This window comes from Polypterus senegalus, chromosome 2 (assembly GCF_016835505.1).
Source record: "Polypterus senegalus isolate Bchr_013 chromosome 2, ASM1683550v1, whole genome shotgun sequence".
NCBI classification, from domain to species: Eukaryota; Metazoa; Chordata; class Cladistia; order Polypteriformes; family Polypteridae; genus Polypterus; species Polypterus senegalus.
The window spans coordinates 304794074-304814975 of NC_053155.1; the positions used below are offsets into that span (position 1 = coordinate 304794074).

At 39.1% G+C, this 20902-nt stretch overlaps 1 protein-coding gene across 5 annotated transcripts in view; it reads right to left on the reverse strand.

Annotated features, from left to right (window-relative positions):
• The window catches only part of robo2 (roundabout, axon guidance receptor, homolog 2 (Drosophila)), a 748943-nt gene that overhangs the window by 111635 nt on the left and 616406 nt on the right, over positions 1-20902 (reverse strand). For all 5 annotated transcript variants that reach the window (XM_039745871.1, XM_039745870.1, XM_039745867.1 and 2 more), the window contains 3 exons: positions 17168-17210; positions 1590-1717; positions 831-1112 (listed from right to left, as the gene is read on the reverse strand). In XM_039745871.1, coding sequence (XP_039601805.1) covers positions 831-1112; positions 1590-1717; positions 17168-17210 — 453 coding nt within the window. The remainder of the gene's footprint in view (positions 1-830; positions 1113-1589; positions 1718-17167; positions 17211-20902) is intronic.

Genomic DNA, 20902 nt, shown 5'->3' on the forward strand with positions numbered 1-20902 from the left:
CCTTGAAAGAGTTAAGGTAAGATGTCACTAACTCGTTTTTTCTCTTCCATCCGCAGTAATCTGTGTGTGACCCCATCCTTGGGGCCCAGAGAAGACTCCACTCCTCTCAGTAAAAGGGGCATAGCTGAAGCACTGCGTCTCATTCTGACCATATACCCAAGACCGGAAGGAGCTCATTAGCTACCTGAAGCAGAAGTTTCTAATTTATTTAAAATCATACCCATTGCTCTGTAATGATTTTTGTTATTACGAAAGGCTGGACTGGCCGACTTTTCTCTCTGTGGCGAGCCGGAACACTTTTGTGTTTCTGTCATTAAATGGGGTCACCCTGCTGGCATTCCTACTTTTACTGTGGGCTATTCAATGTACAAATAGGGTTATGAGGGCAGATCCTATCCTAACACTAGGGGACATGAGAAGGCAGAAACCAGCCTTTGATAGGGTGTCAGTCCATTACAGATAATATGCATAAATACATTACATACATTCAAACATACATACATACTTGAACCCACTTAACCCACTTGGGTCACGTGGGTCCAGAATCTACCCCAATAGCTTTAGGTGCAAGGTAGGAATCAATCCTCTCAGGTTACCAGTTCATCACAGATAATATAATATAATATAATATAATATATATATATAATATAATATAATATAATATAATATAATATATATGAGAGCAGCATTACATTGTCAGGCAATCACAAAGAGCAGTTTTTAGGTGAAAGGGTGAGGCTAATATTACTTTAGTAAACAGGAGCATTTACAATATGTGTGTTTGACATAAATGTGTGAAACTTACTAGCAGGATGCATAGCTTCACTTACTATTGTTGCAAGAGTTCTTATCCGGCAGCGAGTATCCCAGTCCAGTTATATCTTGCTTGGTTTGTATCGAAGCTTTCCACTGAGGATCAGGGAGGTCAACAGCAAGTTCATGGATGCTATTCGAGTGCAGGATCTGTGTGGTAGCATAGGGGGTGGCTTGTGAAATCTGTCCAGGGCTGTTGTAGCTCGTTTTAGTAGTAAAGTCGATACTGCTATAGATGGCTCCATCTGAGAGCATGGTTCCGGTTTTATCCCCTTGGCCTGGCACTGGTGGCAGCACATCTGTGATAAGCATAGGGGAATGAAGCAAATCAGTGATGCAGAGGAAGCTTAGACTATCAAGGTTTTCAGATGAAAAATAAATGTGTCATTCTGCATGTGTGCATTTCAGCTGAGACAAGGTCCACGAGCCAATGAAGGGAAAATGATGTACAACCATCGCTTAGCTTTCAGCATCTGTGACAGGACTTATGCTTGTCCTTCACGTCTCACTGACTAAAACCATCTTTTTTCTCTTGGCTATACCTTTGACTGCAAACATAAACTATGGGATATTTTAGCATAGAAACGTGTTTATCATTATTCATAATATGAAACCAAATCAAAAATATTCAGAAGTGTTTATGATTATATCTATACATGAATTTCAACTAAGGATGAGACAAAGTGTCACTGTCATTCTAACTTCAGCGATGCTATTATTTTTATTGCTTCGGCATTAATATCATATTAGAAACAAGTCACTAATCGATCGCTTACCTCCACGGCTAAAGTTTCCAAGCTCATTTGGACCACCGGAGCCACTGTTCACTGGAAGACTAGAAGTGGGCCAAGAGTCTGCCAACCAGGGATAGCCAGGTTCGCCAGCATTTAGCAAGCCTGGACGGCTGAAAGAAAAAAAAAATCAAAAGAAACCTTCTGTTAGAAAACGTATAAGGATCACCTTGTCTGCTAGGAACAGGTTTGGCTGCTACCTTGGGGGAATTCAGAAAAAAAAAATCCCTTCAGGCAGAAGCACTCACTAGTTGACACCCTGTTACCGGTTTGCTAAAAATCTCAGTGTTTCTGTTTAACAGTCAGCTAAGGTATGCGATAACAAAGGGCAGTGTTCAATGTAGCGTGTCTTAAATATGGTGCATTTCAAAGTAATTAGTCCATCTTGCCATATTATGAAGCACTTCAAAGACGGCCATCCTTTTAACAGAGATGGTGCAATGTGATGCGAGAGTATGTGTAAAAATCACCAAATTTAAAAGGCGTGCTGTCGTAAATAATAACTCCTTTATCGGACTCAAAAGAAATTCAAACGCCAGGGTGAGGAATGAATATTGTAATACAAATTGCCAGTTTCACGATACAGTAGGTATTGTTTTGCTCTTTTTTCTTTAATAACCTTTGTAGCATTTGTGTGATATTATTGGACCCATCTGAACTTTTACAGCTAATTACAATTAAAGAAATACAAGGGTTAAATTTGAGAACATTGTAATGCCGTTAGCCCATAAGACCATAAGAGTTTCCTCGAACTAAATAGCATTCAAATCACAACTCCATGGTAATCGATTGGATTTCAATGACAAACGTTACACCATGAATGCAAATGAACACTATCATTGTGATATGGGACAGACAAGCTCAGAGCCCCAAACTAGAGTTTGATGATAAACTGCCTCCTCAGGGGAACAATCATTCAAAGTCACAGTTCTGTATCAGTTGTTTCCTCCGCTGCAGTCTGCATTTCAAACAGCACCTGTCAGCTGCAGGCTGTTATGGTGCTTACTAAAAGATCTGCCTGTTGTCTCAACAACGAAACAATGGTCAGGAGAGGCATATACTGTATATACGGCAAAAGATAATAATTTGAAATTATGTGGGAACTTTAGGTAAAGCAAAAAAGGTACCTAGTTAATCACAAGGTGCCATCCCACACCAGATCAATTAACTTAACCTGTACGTCTTTCAGATATACTGTAGTAGGGAACTGAATTACCACCAGAAAAACAATTTATATACAATGAGAACAAGCAAAGTCCATAATAACAGGGGTTGTGCCCAGCACACTAGATTCTTCACTTCTATACTGCCTGAATGACATTGAGCTAGTCCATTTTATAAACTAATAGCACTTCTGCATGTACATTGTCACACACATGTGCCTAGGGAGGGCTCTACAGAGGTAAGGACAACAGGATCAGAGAATATGCTGACGCAGTTGGTGAATCTTTCTGCTCTGTTTCCCCATGGACTAGAAGACGATCATCTATGATGTCACTTCCTCATTGGCCTCAGAAGTCTTCTTTGTGTCTTGCTTGATACCGAAGAGGACTAAGGAACTGAAGTTGGTTTTCAGTCGAATCTGCAACTGAACAGGACTGAGCTCTGCCTTCAGAAGCACTTTGTTTCTGTTAAAAGATAATGTATCACAGACTGCGATGGTACTGACTTTTTTGATTCTTTTTTATTGTTTGTGTGAATTAATTAGGATGACCTTGGAGGTATCCCAATCTACTATATTGTCCCTATTTTCTCCTTAAAACATATTATGGTACCAATTCTTCTTTTTTGACCTTATTTGTGATACCTTTGATTATGTACATTAAATGCGGTTACCATGGAGGTAAACCAATCTACTATCTTGTTCCTGTTTTGTCCTTACTGTGTATTGGATATTGTAACACCACTCCCCATCTCCCTCACTCAGTATGGATATCAACATCATATAAATTCTGAATCTGCATGTACAATGTCACACACACATGCCTAGGGAGCATCTTCAGGGCTCTACAGAGGTAAGGTCAATAGGGTCGGAAAGTAGCGTGACACAGTTGCTGAATCCTTCTGCTCTGTTTCCCCATAGACTAGAAGACAAGAGTCTAGGATGTCACTTCCTCCTTGGCCTCGGAAGTTTTCTTTGTGCCTTGCTTGATATTGAAGAGGACTACAGACTGGAAGATATCGTTCAGTATCGAATCCACAAGTGAACAGGACAGAGCTCTACCTTCAGAAGCTCTTTATTTCCATTAAAGGATAAGGATAAGTGCTTTATTTCCTTTAAAGGGTAATGTATCACAGACTGTGATGGTATTAACTTCTCTTTTTTGACTTTGCTTATCGTTTGTGATTCTTTTGATTGTGTACATTAAATTAGGTTACTGTGGAAGTAAACCAATCTACTATCTTATCCCTATTTTGTCCTTACAACATATGATATGTTGTAACACCACTGTCCATCTCCCTCACTCAATATGGATATCAAGATCATACGAATTCCGAATGTGCATGTACATTGACACACACAGGCGCCTAGGAAGCATCTTCAGGGCTCTACACAGGTAAGGTCAACAGGGTCAGCGATTAGGGCAGTGCAGTTGGTGAATTCTTTTGTTCTGTTTCCCCATAGACTAGAAGACATGGACCTAGGATTATCACTTCCTCCTTTGCCTCGGAAGTCTTCTTCGTGCCTTGCTTGATATTGAAGAGGACTAAAGACTGGGAGACAGCATTCAGTATTGAATCCACAATTGAACAGGACAGAACTCTACCTTCAGAAGCTCTTTATTTCCAATACAGGATAATGTATCACAGACTGCGATGGTACTGACTTTTTTTGGTTCTTGTTTATCGTTTTTGACACTTTCAATTGTGTGCATTAATTAGGATGACCCTGAAGGTATCCCAATCTACTGTCTTATCCCTATTTTGTCCTTACAACATATGGTATATTGGATATTGTAACACCTCTGCCCATCTCCCCCTCACTCAATATGGATATCAAGATCATACGAATTCCGAATGTGAGTGTACGTTGTTGCACATAGGCACCTAGGGAGCATCTTCAGAGCTCTACACAGGTAAGGTCAACAGGGTCAGAGATTAGGGCAGTGCAGTTGGTGAATTCTTTTGTTTTGTTTCCCCATAGACTAGAAGACATGGACCTAAGATTATCACTTCCTCCTTGGCCTCGGTAGTCTTCTTTGTGCCTTGCTTGATATTGAAGAAGACTAAAGACTGGGAGACACTGTTCAGTATTGAATCCGCAATTGAACACGACAAAGATCTACTTTCAGAAGCTTATTATTTCCATTACAGGTTAATGTATCACAGACTGCGATGGTACTGACTTTTTTTGGTTCTCATTTATCGTTTTTGACACTTTCAATTGTATGCGTTAATTGGATGACTCTGAAGGTGTCCCAATCTACTATCCCTATTTTCTGCTTAAAACATATAGTAGATATTGTAAAGGCACTTTCCTTGCTATAAAGATCATACAAATTCTGAAAACATCAGAACACAAAAGGGATTTTTTTATCGCACAGACACATGTGAGGTTTCAGACACACAAATAAACATACCCATTTAGGCAGACGACAAGATCTTTGTATAACCAAAGAGGTTCACCCTCTTACATTGCCCAAACTACCAGTTTCCTTTTACCTCCACCTCTTTCTATTTGAATGCTTTCCTACTGACAGGGAACATTTCATAGTTTCTCAGATTAGTTTCTGAAAATGAGGCAATTTGTGTACTTCTCTGGTCGGCACCCTACACTTTTCTTTCATCATTTCCTACTTTTCTTTGTCCCCTTCTGTGTTGGCTGCAGTCCTCATGCTTCCCGCGGTATGTTTTATGAACCTTAGTAGGGAGAGATCACTCATACCCTGTTCTGGATTTTACTACCATGGTTTGCTTTGATGAACTTCCATGGTTTTTATAGCGGATGCCCTATGAATTCTGGGGTGATTGAGGCTCCAGATTGTTCTGTTGTTTTACATTTCACTAATTTATATAAATATCCGGGAACCTACAACTTCTCCTGGGCTGCCTGCCCTTTTACTTTCTATGCACCTTTGATTCCACTGGCCTGGAGGAAATAGCTTAACCACTTGTGCGGTTCTCCATTTTTTTGTGATGCCTAATATATTCATGACTCAGGATCGCTGTCTGCACCAAGTAGGAACACCACAAATCAATCCTCCCTAACCTGACTTACACCATTTTGAACTGCTTCCTCTTGTATCATTTCCTGATTAATGCGAGTTGCAGGGGTCTACACCTCCAAGTTAATTCTTTATCTGTGACAGTACACACTCTGTGGCCAAAACACAGCCTCACATATAAGTGGTAATTAAATTTGCATATCTATTCGCATGTGAGATTTGCATGAACAAGTATGCAAATGATTAGGTTTGCCTGTCTGTCACACTAATGAGAGCCCATTAGATTGCCATGTAATTTAGTCAATAATCTGATAGGACGAGATTATGATAACCTTAGGATACTTTAAACATCTTTACAGCACACCTCAGATCTCTTAATGATGCATTAGGTGTCATAGTAAAGGCTGACTGTGTTAGTCGGAAGCTGAATTCCTGCTCTTGATGAGGATGGGTGGTCAGTTTGATATGTCTTGAAAACGGGTAGCTGTATAGATCTGATAGAAGCAAGATGCCCGTGATAATCGTTGCATGAAAGCTCCCAAGTCTGTTTTAAGTAGTGATGTGTGAAACACACAAGTTCCTGTTTGCGCACAGTTTTGTGATATGAACACCACAATTTGTTTTGTAGGCAATTCCACACTCACAAAATGCAAAACTTGCTAAAAACAGTTTTCTGGAGGTTGTAATTGTTTTTTTTTAGTGGTTGCACAAACCAAAAACCTTGTTCACAATTCAGTAAACTGTGTTCTTTTCAACAGTTGCACCAGTAAATTCACTTCACTTTGCGTCTAAAACTTGAATTACCGCGGAGGAGTGTACTATTTTTTTATAATATAACATGTTCCATTTTTTCCTCACTAAAATGCAGCATTGTTCACAATACTGGGTTTTCTCCCCAAAAATAAATCTCACTACACGAGATGTTGTCCCTCATCCTATTACCTAGCAACCACCCGTCCCTATGTCTTGATTTCTGTACAAAACGCTGAGGATGTGCACTCGCCAAGCACCATGGAGCTTTAAGTTTCTTTTCTGTCTTTGATGCATCTTTAGGATAGTGATTACCAAGACTGTCATCTGACTTGAAAACGTTGGGGAACATACTGCTGAAACACATCTGGCAGCTTAACTAAACATCTACATGGGACAGAAAATGAGTCCAGTGATTTTTGTTTTTTCGACTTCAAATTTAAATGCTAAATGATAGTCAAACACATGTAAATTCTTCCAGAAAGGACTAAACATCTGTCTTCTTGTGTCATAAATATATATTTCCCTTAAAGCCAAACACAATTTGTTTCACAAACAAAGTTTGGCTGTATAGTCAATTTTATAGCAAATTGGCTATCAATATCACCCAGCATCTCTTGTTTATTGTGTACTTCTATCTCGTGAAGTAAATCATTGCATTGCTTATGATCGCCATAGACTAATGCTTTCTTTTTTAATCACATTAATGCATTTTCTGAAGCACCTTATTTGGGTTTTAGGGATCCCATGGCCTAACCTGGAAGTAAAAGTTGCCAAATAGAAAGCAAACCTGGAAGGATATCAGAAAACAAGCATTTGACCGGGGATCCCTTGGCATGAGCCCTAGGCATGTGTTGTATGAGGTGCTTCAGGAATATGAGGGCCACTTCTTTAGAACATCAGAACACTCTACACGAGAACAGGCCATTCGGCCCAACAAAGCTCATCAGTCATATCCATTTGTTCACTTTGGCCATCAGAGTCTGTCAAGGCTGTGTCTCGTCATCACTCCTGTTTGTGGTTTCCAAGGACAGGATATCAGGATGTGAGGGTGTCCAGTTGAGGAGGTTGCTTTATGCAGATGGTGTTGTCCTCATCTGACTTCGGCAAGCAATCAAGTGATTTACTACCAAGTGTGAAGTGTCTGGGATGAAGTTCAGCACATCTAAGTCTGAGGTCATGGTTATCTTGCAAAAAAAAAAAAAAAGTAGATTGGTCAGCTCAGATAAAAGGGGGACAAGTGCCCTTAGTGAAAAAGTTCAAGTACCTCCAGAGCTTGTTCACAAGTGATGGAAAAAGGTAATGTAGGATCGACAAGCAGATTGGAGCTTAGGTGCTGTACTGGTCCATGGTGGTGAACTAGGAGCAGAGTCTAAAGACAATTTATCTAAATCTCTGTTCATATGGCTATGAGCTGTGGGCAATGACTAAAAGCATAAGAATGTGAGTAAAAGCGGTAGAAATGAGATTTCCTTATAGGGAAGCTGGCCAGACACCATGAGATAGGGTAAGATAGGGTGAGATAGGGGTTTAGGCACGTCATAACAATGTGGCCTGGGCACTCCTTCTAGGGCTTTTCCGGGGACATCCCACTGGACATAGACCCTGTGGTAGACCCAGAACATCCTGGTTGACTTGGGAATACCTGGAAAAGCCCCAGGAAATCCTAGCTGCAGATAAGAAAGTTTAGGCTGCTGCCACCACAACCCTCACTATGAAAAGCGGTTTTAGAAGATGAGACGAGACAATTAATATATTATTACCAGTAACGCCACACTGCATGATAGTGTGCAGTGAATACACTTGACTTGAGCATTCATCATTTTCATCCTCTTTCTCTGAATGTTTAGCATTTATTTGCTTAGAGGTTGATGCACTTGCTGCTTCCTGAGCAGCTCTTCTTTTCTCCATCCTAACGGCCCGCTTCTTCTCTTCTTTCGTCGGCATCTTTTGGCGTTAAAAGTGATTAAGTCAGTGTTTGTGTTGCAATTACTAAGTACGTTTTTTCTTAATTTTTCACTTAAACTGGCACTTAAGTCTTCAAACTGCCTCAATAATAATTTGAGATATGAAGAAGTAGGGGAAGTGATGGTGAAGATGGTAGGGATGAGAATGGCGCCACATGGCCGCTCTCAAGAGTTCATTCTACAATAAAATAAAATAAAAATAAAAAGAGTAATAAAAATCATCACCCTTAAAGCGGACAGTAGAGGTCATGTAGTATATGTGTACCAAATTTCAGGTCAATAGGTCAAACGGTTTGCAAGCTACAGGTGATTTAAAATCCTGGACAGACAAATGGACAGCCACGGTATCGTATTATATAAGAAGATAAGCTTATTAATGTTTAGAGTCGTATCGTAGCAGTAGGGTTAGTTCAAAGCTTCATTCCTGGCCTGTATGTGTGCAGTTCATATGTTCTCCCCATGTCTGTGCGTGATTTCTTCAGGTCTTCTATTTTCCTCTCTCATCCAAAAGATATGAAGTCTAAAATAATTGTGTGAAAAACTGAATGGTGTATGGTGATGGGCTCCAGCTCTCTGGGATCCTTTAATGGACTCACAAAGTGAATGGATGGATGACTTATTGCTGTTCAGTTAACTGAGCTTTGGAAACTAAAATGAAAAAAGTGACGCAAACACTATTTTTGTACAAGACCCACATTGCACCTAGTTTTAACATGTTGAAAACTGTCAGAATGATATGTCACACGTTTACTTTAATTGCAGCAGCTTTATAAAAAACCCCTTAAGGGTCGCTGCAACAGCAAGGTTTTGGAGTAGTGCTTATTAAGCAGATATACTGTCGACTAACTTTGAAACCATTACACCTCATACTTGCGTTCCCTAGATTATTAGAAACAGAAAGTCAAATGTCACTGCGCCGTCAAAACCGCAATCTCGATATTTGCCAAGTTAAGCTCTTTCTTCACCTGAACATCTAGACATGCAATTAAAACACTGGAAATTCTGGAAGACTTGCAAGAACTTTTTTTTGGTTTGGAGAATAAAGCTGCCATGAAGGACTTGCACATTAAGTAGAATTTGAAGCATGTCTGAACATGAATTTACATTTTAAATTTAGATTCATTGCTGCCTTCTGTCAGCCTGTAGTTCCTTAGAGGTAAATGAATTTCCATGGTAACTGTAACTATAAGATTCATTGGCTTGCCCAGAAAATCTACTAGCACTCATTAGACCTAATCTCCTTTTGCTAAAATATTGATTAGCTGAGAGATAGGAAGTTATTACTGGGCCCTAATTACAATCTCCATATTGGCAAAGGGAAAACAGATGAGGATGTATGTGCCTCTTATCGGATTTTATCAATTTCAATTGAGTAGCCAAAGTTGTGGGATTCAGGCCTATCAATCCACAGCCTATTCATCTTCCATGAATCATTTATTTTGTGATCGATTAAGTGTAATTATTCCGTCAGAGCAATTTGGTCACAACCAATGAGAAGTCGTAAACAGCAGCAACTTCATTTACTATTGTCTAATTAATGCATTAAACATTGCTTGTAACAAATGAACACATTTCCTTTGATATTTGTGACTAATTTCGGCCTATGCATAAGAGAGTTATAAAACATGTGGGGCTGATTTTTTTTTTGTTTCATTTTCCCAGACAGGTTAAGAATGGTCAAAAGAGGATTGCTTTTCACAGTTCACGTGGAAACGTATATTTTAAAAGCTCGCTTAGTGTTTTTAACAGATATTCAGGGTTTTTTTTTAAATAGCACATGCCTCCCACTGACATGCCAAGAATGCTTCACGCATTTACAAATGTAACATGGTTAAGTTAGTCAATACTAACCAAATGGTGCTATTGTGTTATGTTGATGGCTGCTAATCAGGAGTAGGAGGTTTGTAAATAGGAAACAGGACACCCCTTAAGGGGTTGAGCATGAAAGTTGTAGTGCAGCCTCTTTGTGTTTTCCTATGTCTTTAATAAGAAAGATAGATAGATAGATAGATAGATAGATAGATAGATAGATAGATAGATAGATAGATAGATAGATAGATAGATATGAAACTATATAATAGATAGATAGATAGATGAAAGATAGATAGATAGATAAAGCACTATATAGATAGATAGATAGATAGATAGAGAAACTATATGATAGATAGATAGATAGATAGATAGATAGATAGATAGATAGATAGATAGATAAGATAAATATGAAGGCACTATATAATAGATAGATAGAGGATAATAGATAGATAGATAGACAGCACTAGATAGATAGCTATATGATAGATAGATAGATAGATAGATAGATAGATAGATAGATAGATATGTAAGGCACTATATAATAGTGGAGGAATTTGGACAGCCTGCAATGCATAGGAACACGATCTCCCAAGTCAACAAAATGTTTGACCGGACTGGTAGCGCCAATCACCCAAAATTTTATTGAATGTCAAAATCGGGAAAAAAAAACAACACGCAGTCACTGATTACAACTGCAACATGTTATGCGAATGAATATGAATAATATGAATGATGTTGCATCCGTGCCACAATGTTTTCTGAAATGTACCACACAGGTCATAAAATGAATTAATTCCAAATATCGTATATACCTATGTCTCTGGTTTTTTTTTTTTTGTCAGTGCGGCTTTGACATCATGGACCATAAAGTGCATACTGATTCAACGTGAGCAGGAACACTCAATAAAACTTAATTAAAAAAAATCAAGTGACGGTCCCTCCAGTCTTTCCACATTAGAGAATGTCCAGTTCTTTTGCATCAAAACACCACTCACATCTCCAGTTATTCCCAGTTTCATATAAAAAGTAACTGCGTCAGATCCCTGGGTGGGGAGGCGGTAGTATGTATCGTGATCGTGACTGAGAAAATAAAAGTGGAAAAAAAATGGTAACTTTTACAAGTGCTATAAATTTGCACTGTCTGTTACAGACACAATCAAATGTATGTGTGTACTGTATAATATTAACAATAAGTGTAGCTCTCTACTGAAAATGGTAAATATAGGAAGCAGTCGGGATCAAACCGAGGACTCTTGATTACAAGTCAGCAAATCTTACCGCTATGCCATGGAAGCTGTTGTATCGTCCTTGAACCTTTTGTGAAAGTGTTTATTTGATCTTTGGACTTCAGGCTTCACACATTATATAGTTTATGCCTAGATTTTGTCATTTACTACATTTACTACTAATACATGAAAAACGTTTCTGTTTTAACAACGTGTTTACACAGATTATTGTAGAAATGGAACACACATGAAATGCATGTGCTCCAAATAACAATCTATCATTTCCACTCTAAAACTCCAGAACTTCACTGCCAGATAATCAAGGCATGAACTGGGAGAACTTTGTGCACGTTCTGCGGTGGTGGGGGGGATAGAATAAAAGGCTGCTTGCTGCTTGTCTTTATCGGCACATTTACAGGACAAAAGACACTGATGGAGAGGTGCGAAGGGATTTAAGGTGTTACGAGTTTTTTCGTAGGCTTTGGTAATTCTAGTTTTAAGGGCAAATTTTGAGCACATTTTAGAGAAAGATTTTAGAAAAAAACCATAAACACAAGGAATACATTTCCAAGTAGTGTGGTGTAGAGTAGGACTTTGGGGGACCTTAAGTCTAGACGATTACATTTTGGCCAATCTAGGTGAACAGTAAGGATGAGTTTGTCGGGCTCTATGGCCTGTTCTCATTAATTTCTTTTATTGTTCAGCCCTGTAATTTTTTTTCAAGAAATCTGAAGGAGCACTCATGTATGAACATTTTGAGTTTACATTTACAAATGCAAACAAATACTACAATTCTTGAACTTATAACTGCTGGGATGATTTGCATAAAACCCATTATTCTGCACCAATCAATATAAAGAGAATATTATAGTGAATTTCACACCATATCCTTGTATGGATAGTTAAGGCACCAAAATACTGAGTATTTGGGGAGGCATCTTATCATTGAATTGGTGCTCCTGATAAAAACTCTACACTTGGTGAATATGTTTTAAATATCATACAATCTCATTATCTCCATGATAGATACGCTGGAAGTGATGGATGTAAGAAATTTTTGTTATACAGAAAATGCCCTTTACAATGGCTGCTAATGGAGTAGAGGGGATTTGTAATTAGGGCACTGGGTACTCCTTACAATATGTTGTGTAGCTTTTGTGCTAAATCAATAATGCAGCCTCTTTGAATTCTTTTTATGTGCTCAGTATTCTTTGGAAATTGTACTGAAAGATGAAGAAGAGAACAAAATAAATATAAAAAAACAAAACAACAAACAGCAGTCATTCTTAAAATGAGAAAGAAGGAAATCAAGCGTACAAACTAAGCCTAAATATGGGGCCTACAATAATATATTTATTGTATAAAGAAGAAAATATATATAAAGGAAAAGAATGTTGCACAAAGGCTTTTATAAATATATGAGATAAAAGAAACAAAAGACATGACACACAACTAACAGGTTTCTTTTAGCTTTCTGCATGTGTTGTAAAATCAAGCCATCTACAGCTTGTATGACCATTTGTTTTACATGCGGGATGTGCACATAGTAGCCAGTGCATTTTTAATGAATTATCTTTAACATTATTTAACAAAAATGAACACAAATTTCCTTTAAAATGTAGAAAGCTTATTGAACTAGCACCTCGCAAACAGATTTGGCATATGGAGGCAAAGCTAAACCTCCTTAATATTGTTCAGGGGACAGCAAGAGAATGACAATAATTCTTATCAATATTAGGAATATCAAGCAATCACAAGTGCTGACTGTATGCACCCCTTGATGCAGAGTTAATTGCTTCGTGTGACAGTAGAAATTTGAGTAGCGTTTGGTTTGCTAGATGAGGCTTTCAATGACACCAGTGGTGCCCCCAGGTGACCAGAATAATTAAGTGCAGCACTTGACATGCACTTTACAAAGGCCTGTGAAATTCAGTGGGCTGCACCGCATCTTGATTATCTTGATTTTCAGAAGCCATTTGTTAAGATCTCACATGAGAGACTAGAATTAAACACAAGCACAAGGTGTAGAGTGGAGATGAGTACGAAACACAGGAATATGGTGCAAGGCACCTTATCAGAATTTGGAGATGTTAAGAGTGGTGTCCCTTTGGGTTTAGTCCTGAAGCCACTGCTATTTTTAATAAATATAAATGATCTGTATAGGAATATAAATAACAAGCTGATTAAGTTTGCACAAGATGCTAAACTAGGTGGAATGGTAGATAAAATGGATTCAGTTGAATCATTACAGAGGGACTTGGACAGAATACAGACTTAGGCAGATTTGTGACTGTTTAAATTTTGTGTAAAATAAATGTAGGAAGTAGACGTTAAATTTGAACAAGAAATGAAAGGTCTGAAACTTGAAAGTACACCTCATGAGAAGGACCAAGAAGTCAAGGTGGACTCGTCACCATCAACATCCAGACAGCATATGGAAGCCATTAAGAAGGCTAACAGAATTTTGGGTTATATATATCAGAATGTGTGAAGTTCAAGTCCAAGGAGGTTCTGCTGAAGCTTTATACCACACTAGTGAGGCCTCATCTAGAGTCCTGAGTGCAGCTTGGGTCTCCAAGCTACAAAAAGGACATAGCAGTGCTGGAAAAAGTCCAGAGAAGAGCAACTAGAAGTTGAACCCTTTCACTTTAAACAAATGGAGATTAAGAGCTGACATGATTGACATTTTTAAAATTATGAAGGGAATTAGTACAGTAGTTCGAGGCTGTTACCTAAAAATGAGTTTAACAGGAACACAGCTGGAATCTTGTTAAGGGTAACATTTACAGAAGGAGTTAATTACCAAATAGTGTGATGGAGAGCAGGATTTTGGGGACCTTTATGTCTTGACGTGATATCATTGTGGACTATCTAGGTGAAAAGGCTATGATGAGTTTGCTGGGCTGATTGGCCTACTCTCATCACAGACCTTCATAGACCTTCACATCTTGATTTGATGTTATTTTGGGCAATCAAAGTAAAAGATATGAGACTGAGCAAAGAGTCTGAGTGTTTGGGCTTGCGAGTGTCCTGGATATAAACCAAGAACCAGGCCTTTAATGACCTCTTGAGCACGAGAGGTTTACTTACCTCGGCAGCGACATTCATATCTCTGGTGACTATTCCTATGAAGTCAGTAGACGGATTGAGAGAGCATGGGGGGTCATGAGGTCGCTGGAAAGGGGTGTGTGGCGCTCCTGATATCTATCTTTAGAGTCCTGTTGCTTCCTGCCTTGCTATATGGTTGTGAGACATGGACGCTATCCAGTGACCTGAGACAAAGACTGGATTCCTTCGGTACTTTGTTTCTTCGGAGAATTCTTGGGCGTACCGCTGGTTTGACTGTGTCAAATGAGTGGCTGCTCATGGAGGTCCGAATGAGGCACATTACCTGCATTGTGAGGGAGCTTCAGTTGCAGGACTATGGCCATGGAGCACACTTCCCTCAGGGTGATCCATCCTCATTGTTGAGGACCCAAGTGGTTGGACCAGGCCAAGGGGATGCCCACGTAACATCTGGCTGCAGCAGGTAGAGGGTCATTTCTGGAGGGTAGGACTGGACTGCGAGTCTGACGGGAGGGTTGCAAACCAGGATCCCAAGCTGTTTCGTCATGTGGTGGGTGCAGCAAGGAGCTGTACCAGTACATGCTCTCCAACCTGACCTGACCTGATCTGAAGTAAATAGGATGGATGAGCTTGTTGGGCTGAATAGCTCGTTCTAGCAACAACTATTTTAATATTCTGTTGTGTGATGCCATCTTTAGTCCATGGCCACTGTAATTTCTCTCCTACTCCTGTCGGTTGGGTCACTTGTTAAGGGTAAATTTCGCACAAACATTAGTTTCACATAGAAAACTAGCCACGTGGAATAAGTTACCAAGCAGCATAGAAGAAAGTAGGAATTTAGAGTTCTTCAGATCTCAACTTGATGTTATTATGGACAGTCAAGGTGAGTAGGATGGATGAGCCTATTGGGCTCAACGGTCTGTTCTCGTCACAATTGTTCTAATTGTTCTGGTGTGTGATAGACGACAGGGGACCTTGCCCCACCGGGACACCTAGAGAAGGGAAGGACCAGGAGAGGGCAGCCCCACTGGATTGCATCAGGGCCACAGAGCTTGGGAACTCAACCCTGTGGGGTGCCATGGCCACCGCCAAGGGGGTGCTTGGATCGTTCCAGAGCCATGGACTTCAGTACTTCCACCACACCAGGAAGTGCTGCTGAAACAGGAACCAGGTACTGTGTGCTTCTGTGTGCTCATTGAGTACTTCCTCCACTTCAGGAAGTGCTGCAGGAAGGCCATTAGGGAGCACATCTGGATGCAGTATAAAAGGGGCCGTCTCACTCCATTTGTCAGAGTCAGGTGGCAGAGGATGGAGCTTGCGAGAGAGGAGTGGAGGCAGCAGTGAAGTAAAAGAGAAAGACTGAGCCTTGTGTTTATTGTGGCTGGGGTGTGCTGCAAAGATGGAGGAGAACATCATAAATGTGTGTGTTGTGGGCATTCTGAGTCCATCTGTCTGTGTTCAGCACATGGGCACTTTTACCTTCTTTTTCTATGATCTCTCCCACTCCTGTTAGTTCAGTAAATTTTGTACAAACATTACTTTTACACAGAAAACCAGAGTTGGACACCAGTGACCTGGACTTGATGATATTTTGTAGAAATTGCTAGGCTAAATGGCTTTTTCTCATGAAAAATGTTCTAATGTTTATCACAGCAGTAAACTTTTGCTCTTATCCCTTTGGGGATTTATACATCTCGATTGCACTTATTTTGCCATATAAAAAATAATTAGGCAAGATTTTCTGCAAGTAAAGTGGTGGACAGTAGGGGCCTTCAAAAACTGAGCTGATGTCATTTAGGAGAAATTAGGACATTTCGCTAATGTTCTAATATTACTCACGTCACTAAAATTGTGCTCTTATCTGAGTGTTCATTAATTAAGTATTTCTAGATCATAATTATTTGGCCATTGTAAGGGATGACCAGCACCCCAATCCAGCCCGGACGCCCAAGAAATGTAAGGATGGGGGAAGGTAGCTTCTTTTGGGCCTCCCACAGACTGCTAGATGTCATCCTCCATTGGTTGCAGCGCTAACCCGGATTCCCAGAGGGCACCCTGGGATTTGGAGTTCTTTAACCCAGCCTTGTTGGGTGCCGTGGGTTCCGCCAGGGTGTGCTGCAAGGAATGAATAGCCCTGAGGCAAGGGATTTCCTCGTCACCCAGAAGTGCTGACAGATCACATGGGTGAATGTTTGGAAGCACTTCCGGGGTGGCTAAAATAAAAGGGACTGTCTGTTTCACATTGACGAGCCAGAGACGGGTGGAAGGTGGACGAAGCGTACTGGGGGGAGCGGAGAAGGAAGAGAACAAGAGACAGACAGAGAGAGAGAAGAAAGAAATAATTGTACTTGTGTTTATTGTGGTACTTGTGGCAGTGGTGGGAAACGCTGGCTATAAGAAGAGTTTTCCAGAATAAAGGATCTTTGCACTTTTAACTATTACTCTATGTCTCCCTGTGTTGTGTTTGGGGAGCGGGAGTGCCCCCTGGTGTCCATACCATATAAAAGACCATTCTGCAAGGTTTCCTTTTAAACTGCATGTCAGCCTGATAAAGAAAATGTATCATCAGTGCTTACCTTCCATTGCTCATCAACCCTCCATCCACACGTTGAAAGGTTACTTCATTGCCAGCAGAGAAAAAGAGAAAAAATGTAAGTTTTATAATTTATTTAAGTTAAGCAGTTTAATAACTGTTTGATAGCAAACAATTAAAAAATTAAGATACATAGTAATTAATTGGACTATCCTTAATACACAGCATGTATTAAATGTTAGTTCCAACGATATACACTACAGTATAAAGCATTAATTGTATTCACAATCCTGACTCTTATTTGTTTCAAGGCAGTATACCTCACTTGCTTTCCAATCAAAATTCATACAAGGCTCAGGAGAATGAGGCATTGCTATCTTCAGTTTATGGCACATTATACATTTTTATAGTTAATCATTAATAATAACGATGACATTATCAAATGTTAAAAAAAAAAAATGAGACTATGAAACGGCACCTTCAAATAGCTGATTAAATGAAAAATAATCAAACGCATATGAATTCAATTGTGTATTCAAATGCAGTAGCCATCTCTTCTTGTCAGCCTTTCCTGCCTTATCACACAGCTGCCAGTGCCAGGCTGTGTATCTGTCTCAGGCCTTGAGGCATTTTAGTGGAGGGTGACGGGGTCACTGGAGTCACATGGAGCATTTCTACAACATTTCTTTACAAGGAACTGCTTCATTAGTGCTCGTCCATTCAGCATATAAGAGGAGCAAATGGCAATGCAATTTCAGGCGGCATTTATATGTTCGTCTTTTTTGACTTTTTTTTTTTGTTTTCAGCTAATATTAAAGATTCACTGCTGATGGCTTCTGAAAAGTGGTTAGAATTTTAATGCAAGGTACCCTTGAATACTTTTCATTTTTATTCCCTTAGGTGGTGTTTTGTAGAAAATAAAAAATAGACAAGTGGTTTTCAGTGTTTGGTAAATTATAAATATAAACTATAAATAAAGGCTAAAGACCTCCTCCATATCAAGTGAGTCTGTTGGTCTGAGGGGGCAGAAAACAGGTTAATAGACTGCTTTGATTGTGTGGCGTGGGATGCGCTCAGGGGCCCTGACACAGATTTAAATGATATACAGACGAGGTCACCGGCTAGCTGAAATATTACACCAAAATCTGTGTACCAGTGAAGACAATCCCGACATTTCCCAATAAGAAAATGTTGTTCAACAATAAAATTAGGTGTGTTTAAATCAGGGGATAAGGAACAGTACAGTATTCAATGAAGACAACTATAGGACATGCGAAAGAAGACTACAGAGTGAAACTAGAAATGCGAAGCGCAACATCCCTGTCTGACGAGCTTAAGCCATTTCTATGGCTGCTTGGATGCTCAAATCATTAACACTGCTGACAAGGCTCCAAAGTGCACAGGGCAAGTTTAATCTGAAACTCTTACAGCAGCACATGTAGAAAACCCTGAAGAGGATAATAACTGGATGACACCAGGAACCTTCAAAACTAGACCTGACGTTTATTTTGTAAAAATTAGGCAGATAGGATTGTTGGGCTGATTGGCTTGTTCTCATCAAAAAAAAAAAAAAATAATGATCTTCACAGCAGTAAGGGATGTGAGATACCACCTCACATCCTCAGGATATGTGTAGCGTAGCAAACCACAGTGTTTACAGATATATGGGGGTGGGCAAAAGTAGGTTTAGAGTTGTGGAAAAAGATGTGCAGGTTATGATTGCCACACTCACACACACATCTCTCTATTATAAAAAACAAGACGAGACTATTTCCAAGAGATATTTTAAAGTCCTGCAAGACTAGACTATTGCCAAGAGATTTTATCAACCCTAACCCTAACCCTCTGTTCAACCATTTATGGTTAACATCCCACGTCCACGGTCCTATCACCTCTCATTCGTGTGAATGCTTTTGTCAGATTCAGTTCCTGCGCTCTCAGCTCTTATACATTTTTACGTTTTCCTCACTTTAATTTCTCAGTTAAAGAAGACTTATTATGTTCAAATCTTAATGAAGAATTTCATCTCGAAGGGTAAGCAACAGAAGAAATGAGTACATGGGCAATCCTAGCACTGAGAAACGATGAAGTCAAACAAATTTCTGCAAAAATTGTCGATCGTTGGCAAATTGGTTAAATGCATATCAATAGACTATGATGAAATAGTTGGTGATTATGGTGCGTAAAATGAAAACATCAACATACAATATCCCATAGAACATCTACAACCGTTAACAACGTCCGGTCTTCCACCAGCCGAATTACTGTTGAAAGATGAATGTATTGTAATGTTATTGCATAATTTATGTCTGAGTGATGGACTATGCAATAGGACAAGATTAGTTGTATTCAAAATTGGTCAAACAATTCTGACATGTAAAATTTTAACAGGCGACAAGAAAGGTAATGTAGTACATCTTCTATGGAAAACATTAGACACCAAAGGAAATCTTGATATGCCATTTGTATTGAAACGTTTACAGTTTCCCGTTAGAATAGCTTTTGCTATGACAATTAACAAATCACAGGGACATGCATTCGAAAAAGTCAGTTTATTTATTAGAGATAAAGAAACGATATTCACTCACGGGCAGTTATACGTTGCGTCATCACGATGTAACTCCAAACACGGAATCAAAATTCAAAGTGATATTGACAAATTTAGTTTTTACTGATGTTTTACAGTAAAATTGTAAGTTTAAACAGTATTCAAAAGCCAAAATGAACGAAAACGTTAAATGCAACAAATTCCTCTAACGCAACATGAAACATCATTTTCTTTTAATTTATTATATTTTACTATTTTTTACTATGGTTAATTACTCGCTTTAATGTAAAATAGTTAAGTCTATTATGCATATGTAACAATTCCCATGAAAATAACAATCTGTTTAAATTGTACATCTGTTTCCCCATACGCAAGTGGCAGAGCCACAAAGTGGCTAACGCATAGCACCTGCTTGGGGATTGGCGAGCGAAGCGAGCAGGGGGCAGAACCCCCTAGTTAATAATAATAATAAGAAGAAGAAGAAGACAAGTAGTACAAAAAAATAATACAATAATATAGAAATGCAGGTTATTATTGCTATACTCAAGCACACTTTAATAATAATACGGAAAAGACAAATAAGAAGACAAATAATGAAATAATTAACAAATACATTTTAATACAAGGACAAATTGTAAACCTCCTTTTGTTCACCCCTATATGTTTCAGCCAGGGTTCCTCACATTTTGGGATCCAAAAATCTCTTTGTTTATTTTGTTTTTTTTTTTTAAGTTAACAGTGTTGATTATTTAGATTCTTGATGTCAATTTGTGGGTAGTTCCCCATGAGGTGGGATCACCTTGCCCATCACTGCATGGGGACTGCCTTCAGTGATATAAAGGCTTATGAAAATCCACACAATCCCTTGTGGTTCATTGAATGCGCTTGTGGTGTGGTGAGCTCTGCATTGTCTATGCTGTGCTTTTGTGTTATTTTGGATTATTTTGACTTTTCTGTTGTTTTTGACTTCACCTAGTTAATTATGCTTTGGTTACCTTTTTAGGTAACACCTTTTCCTCTTTTGCTCTGTGGAGCTTTATTTTGTTACAGGGATTTTTGTTTTGTACAAATTTATTGCCCTTTCTCTGACTAGCAATGGTTTGACTATTCCCCCCTTCTACTAAGCATTTTTGGCATTTTTTCAGGACTATGTGCTTAGAACTTCTCTAGTAAATAGCAATGGATATCTTTTTATGTCTAATTGTTGTTTTCTATTGTCCAAACCGGTTT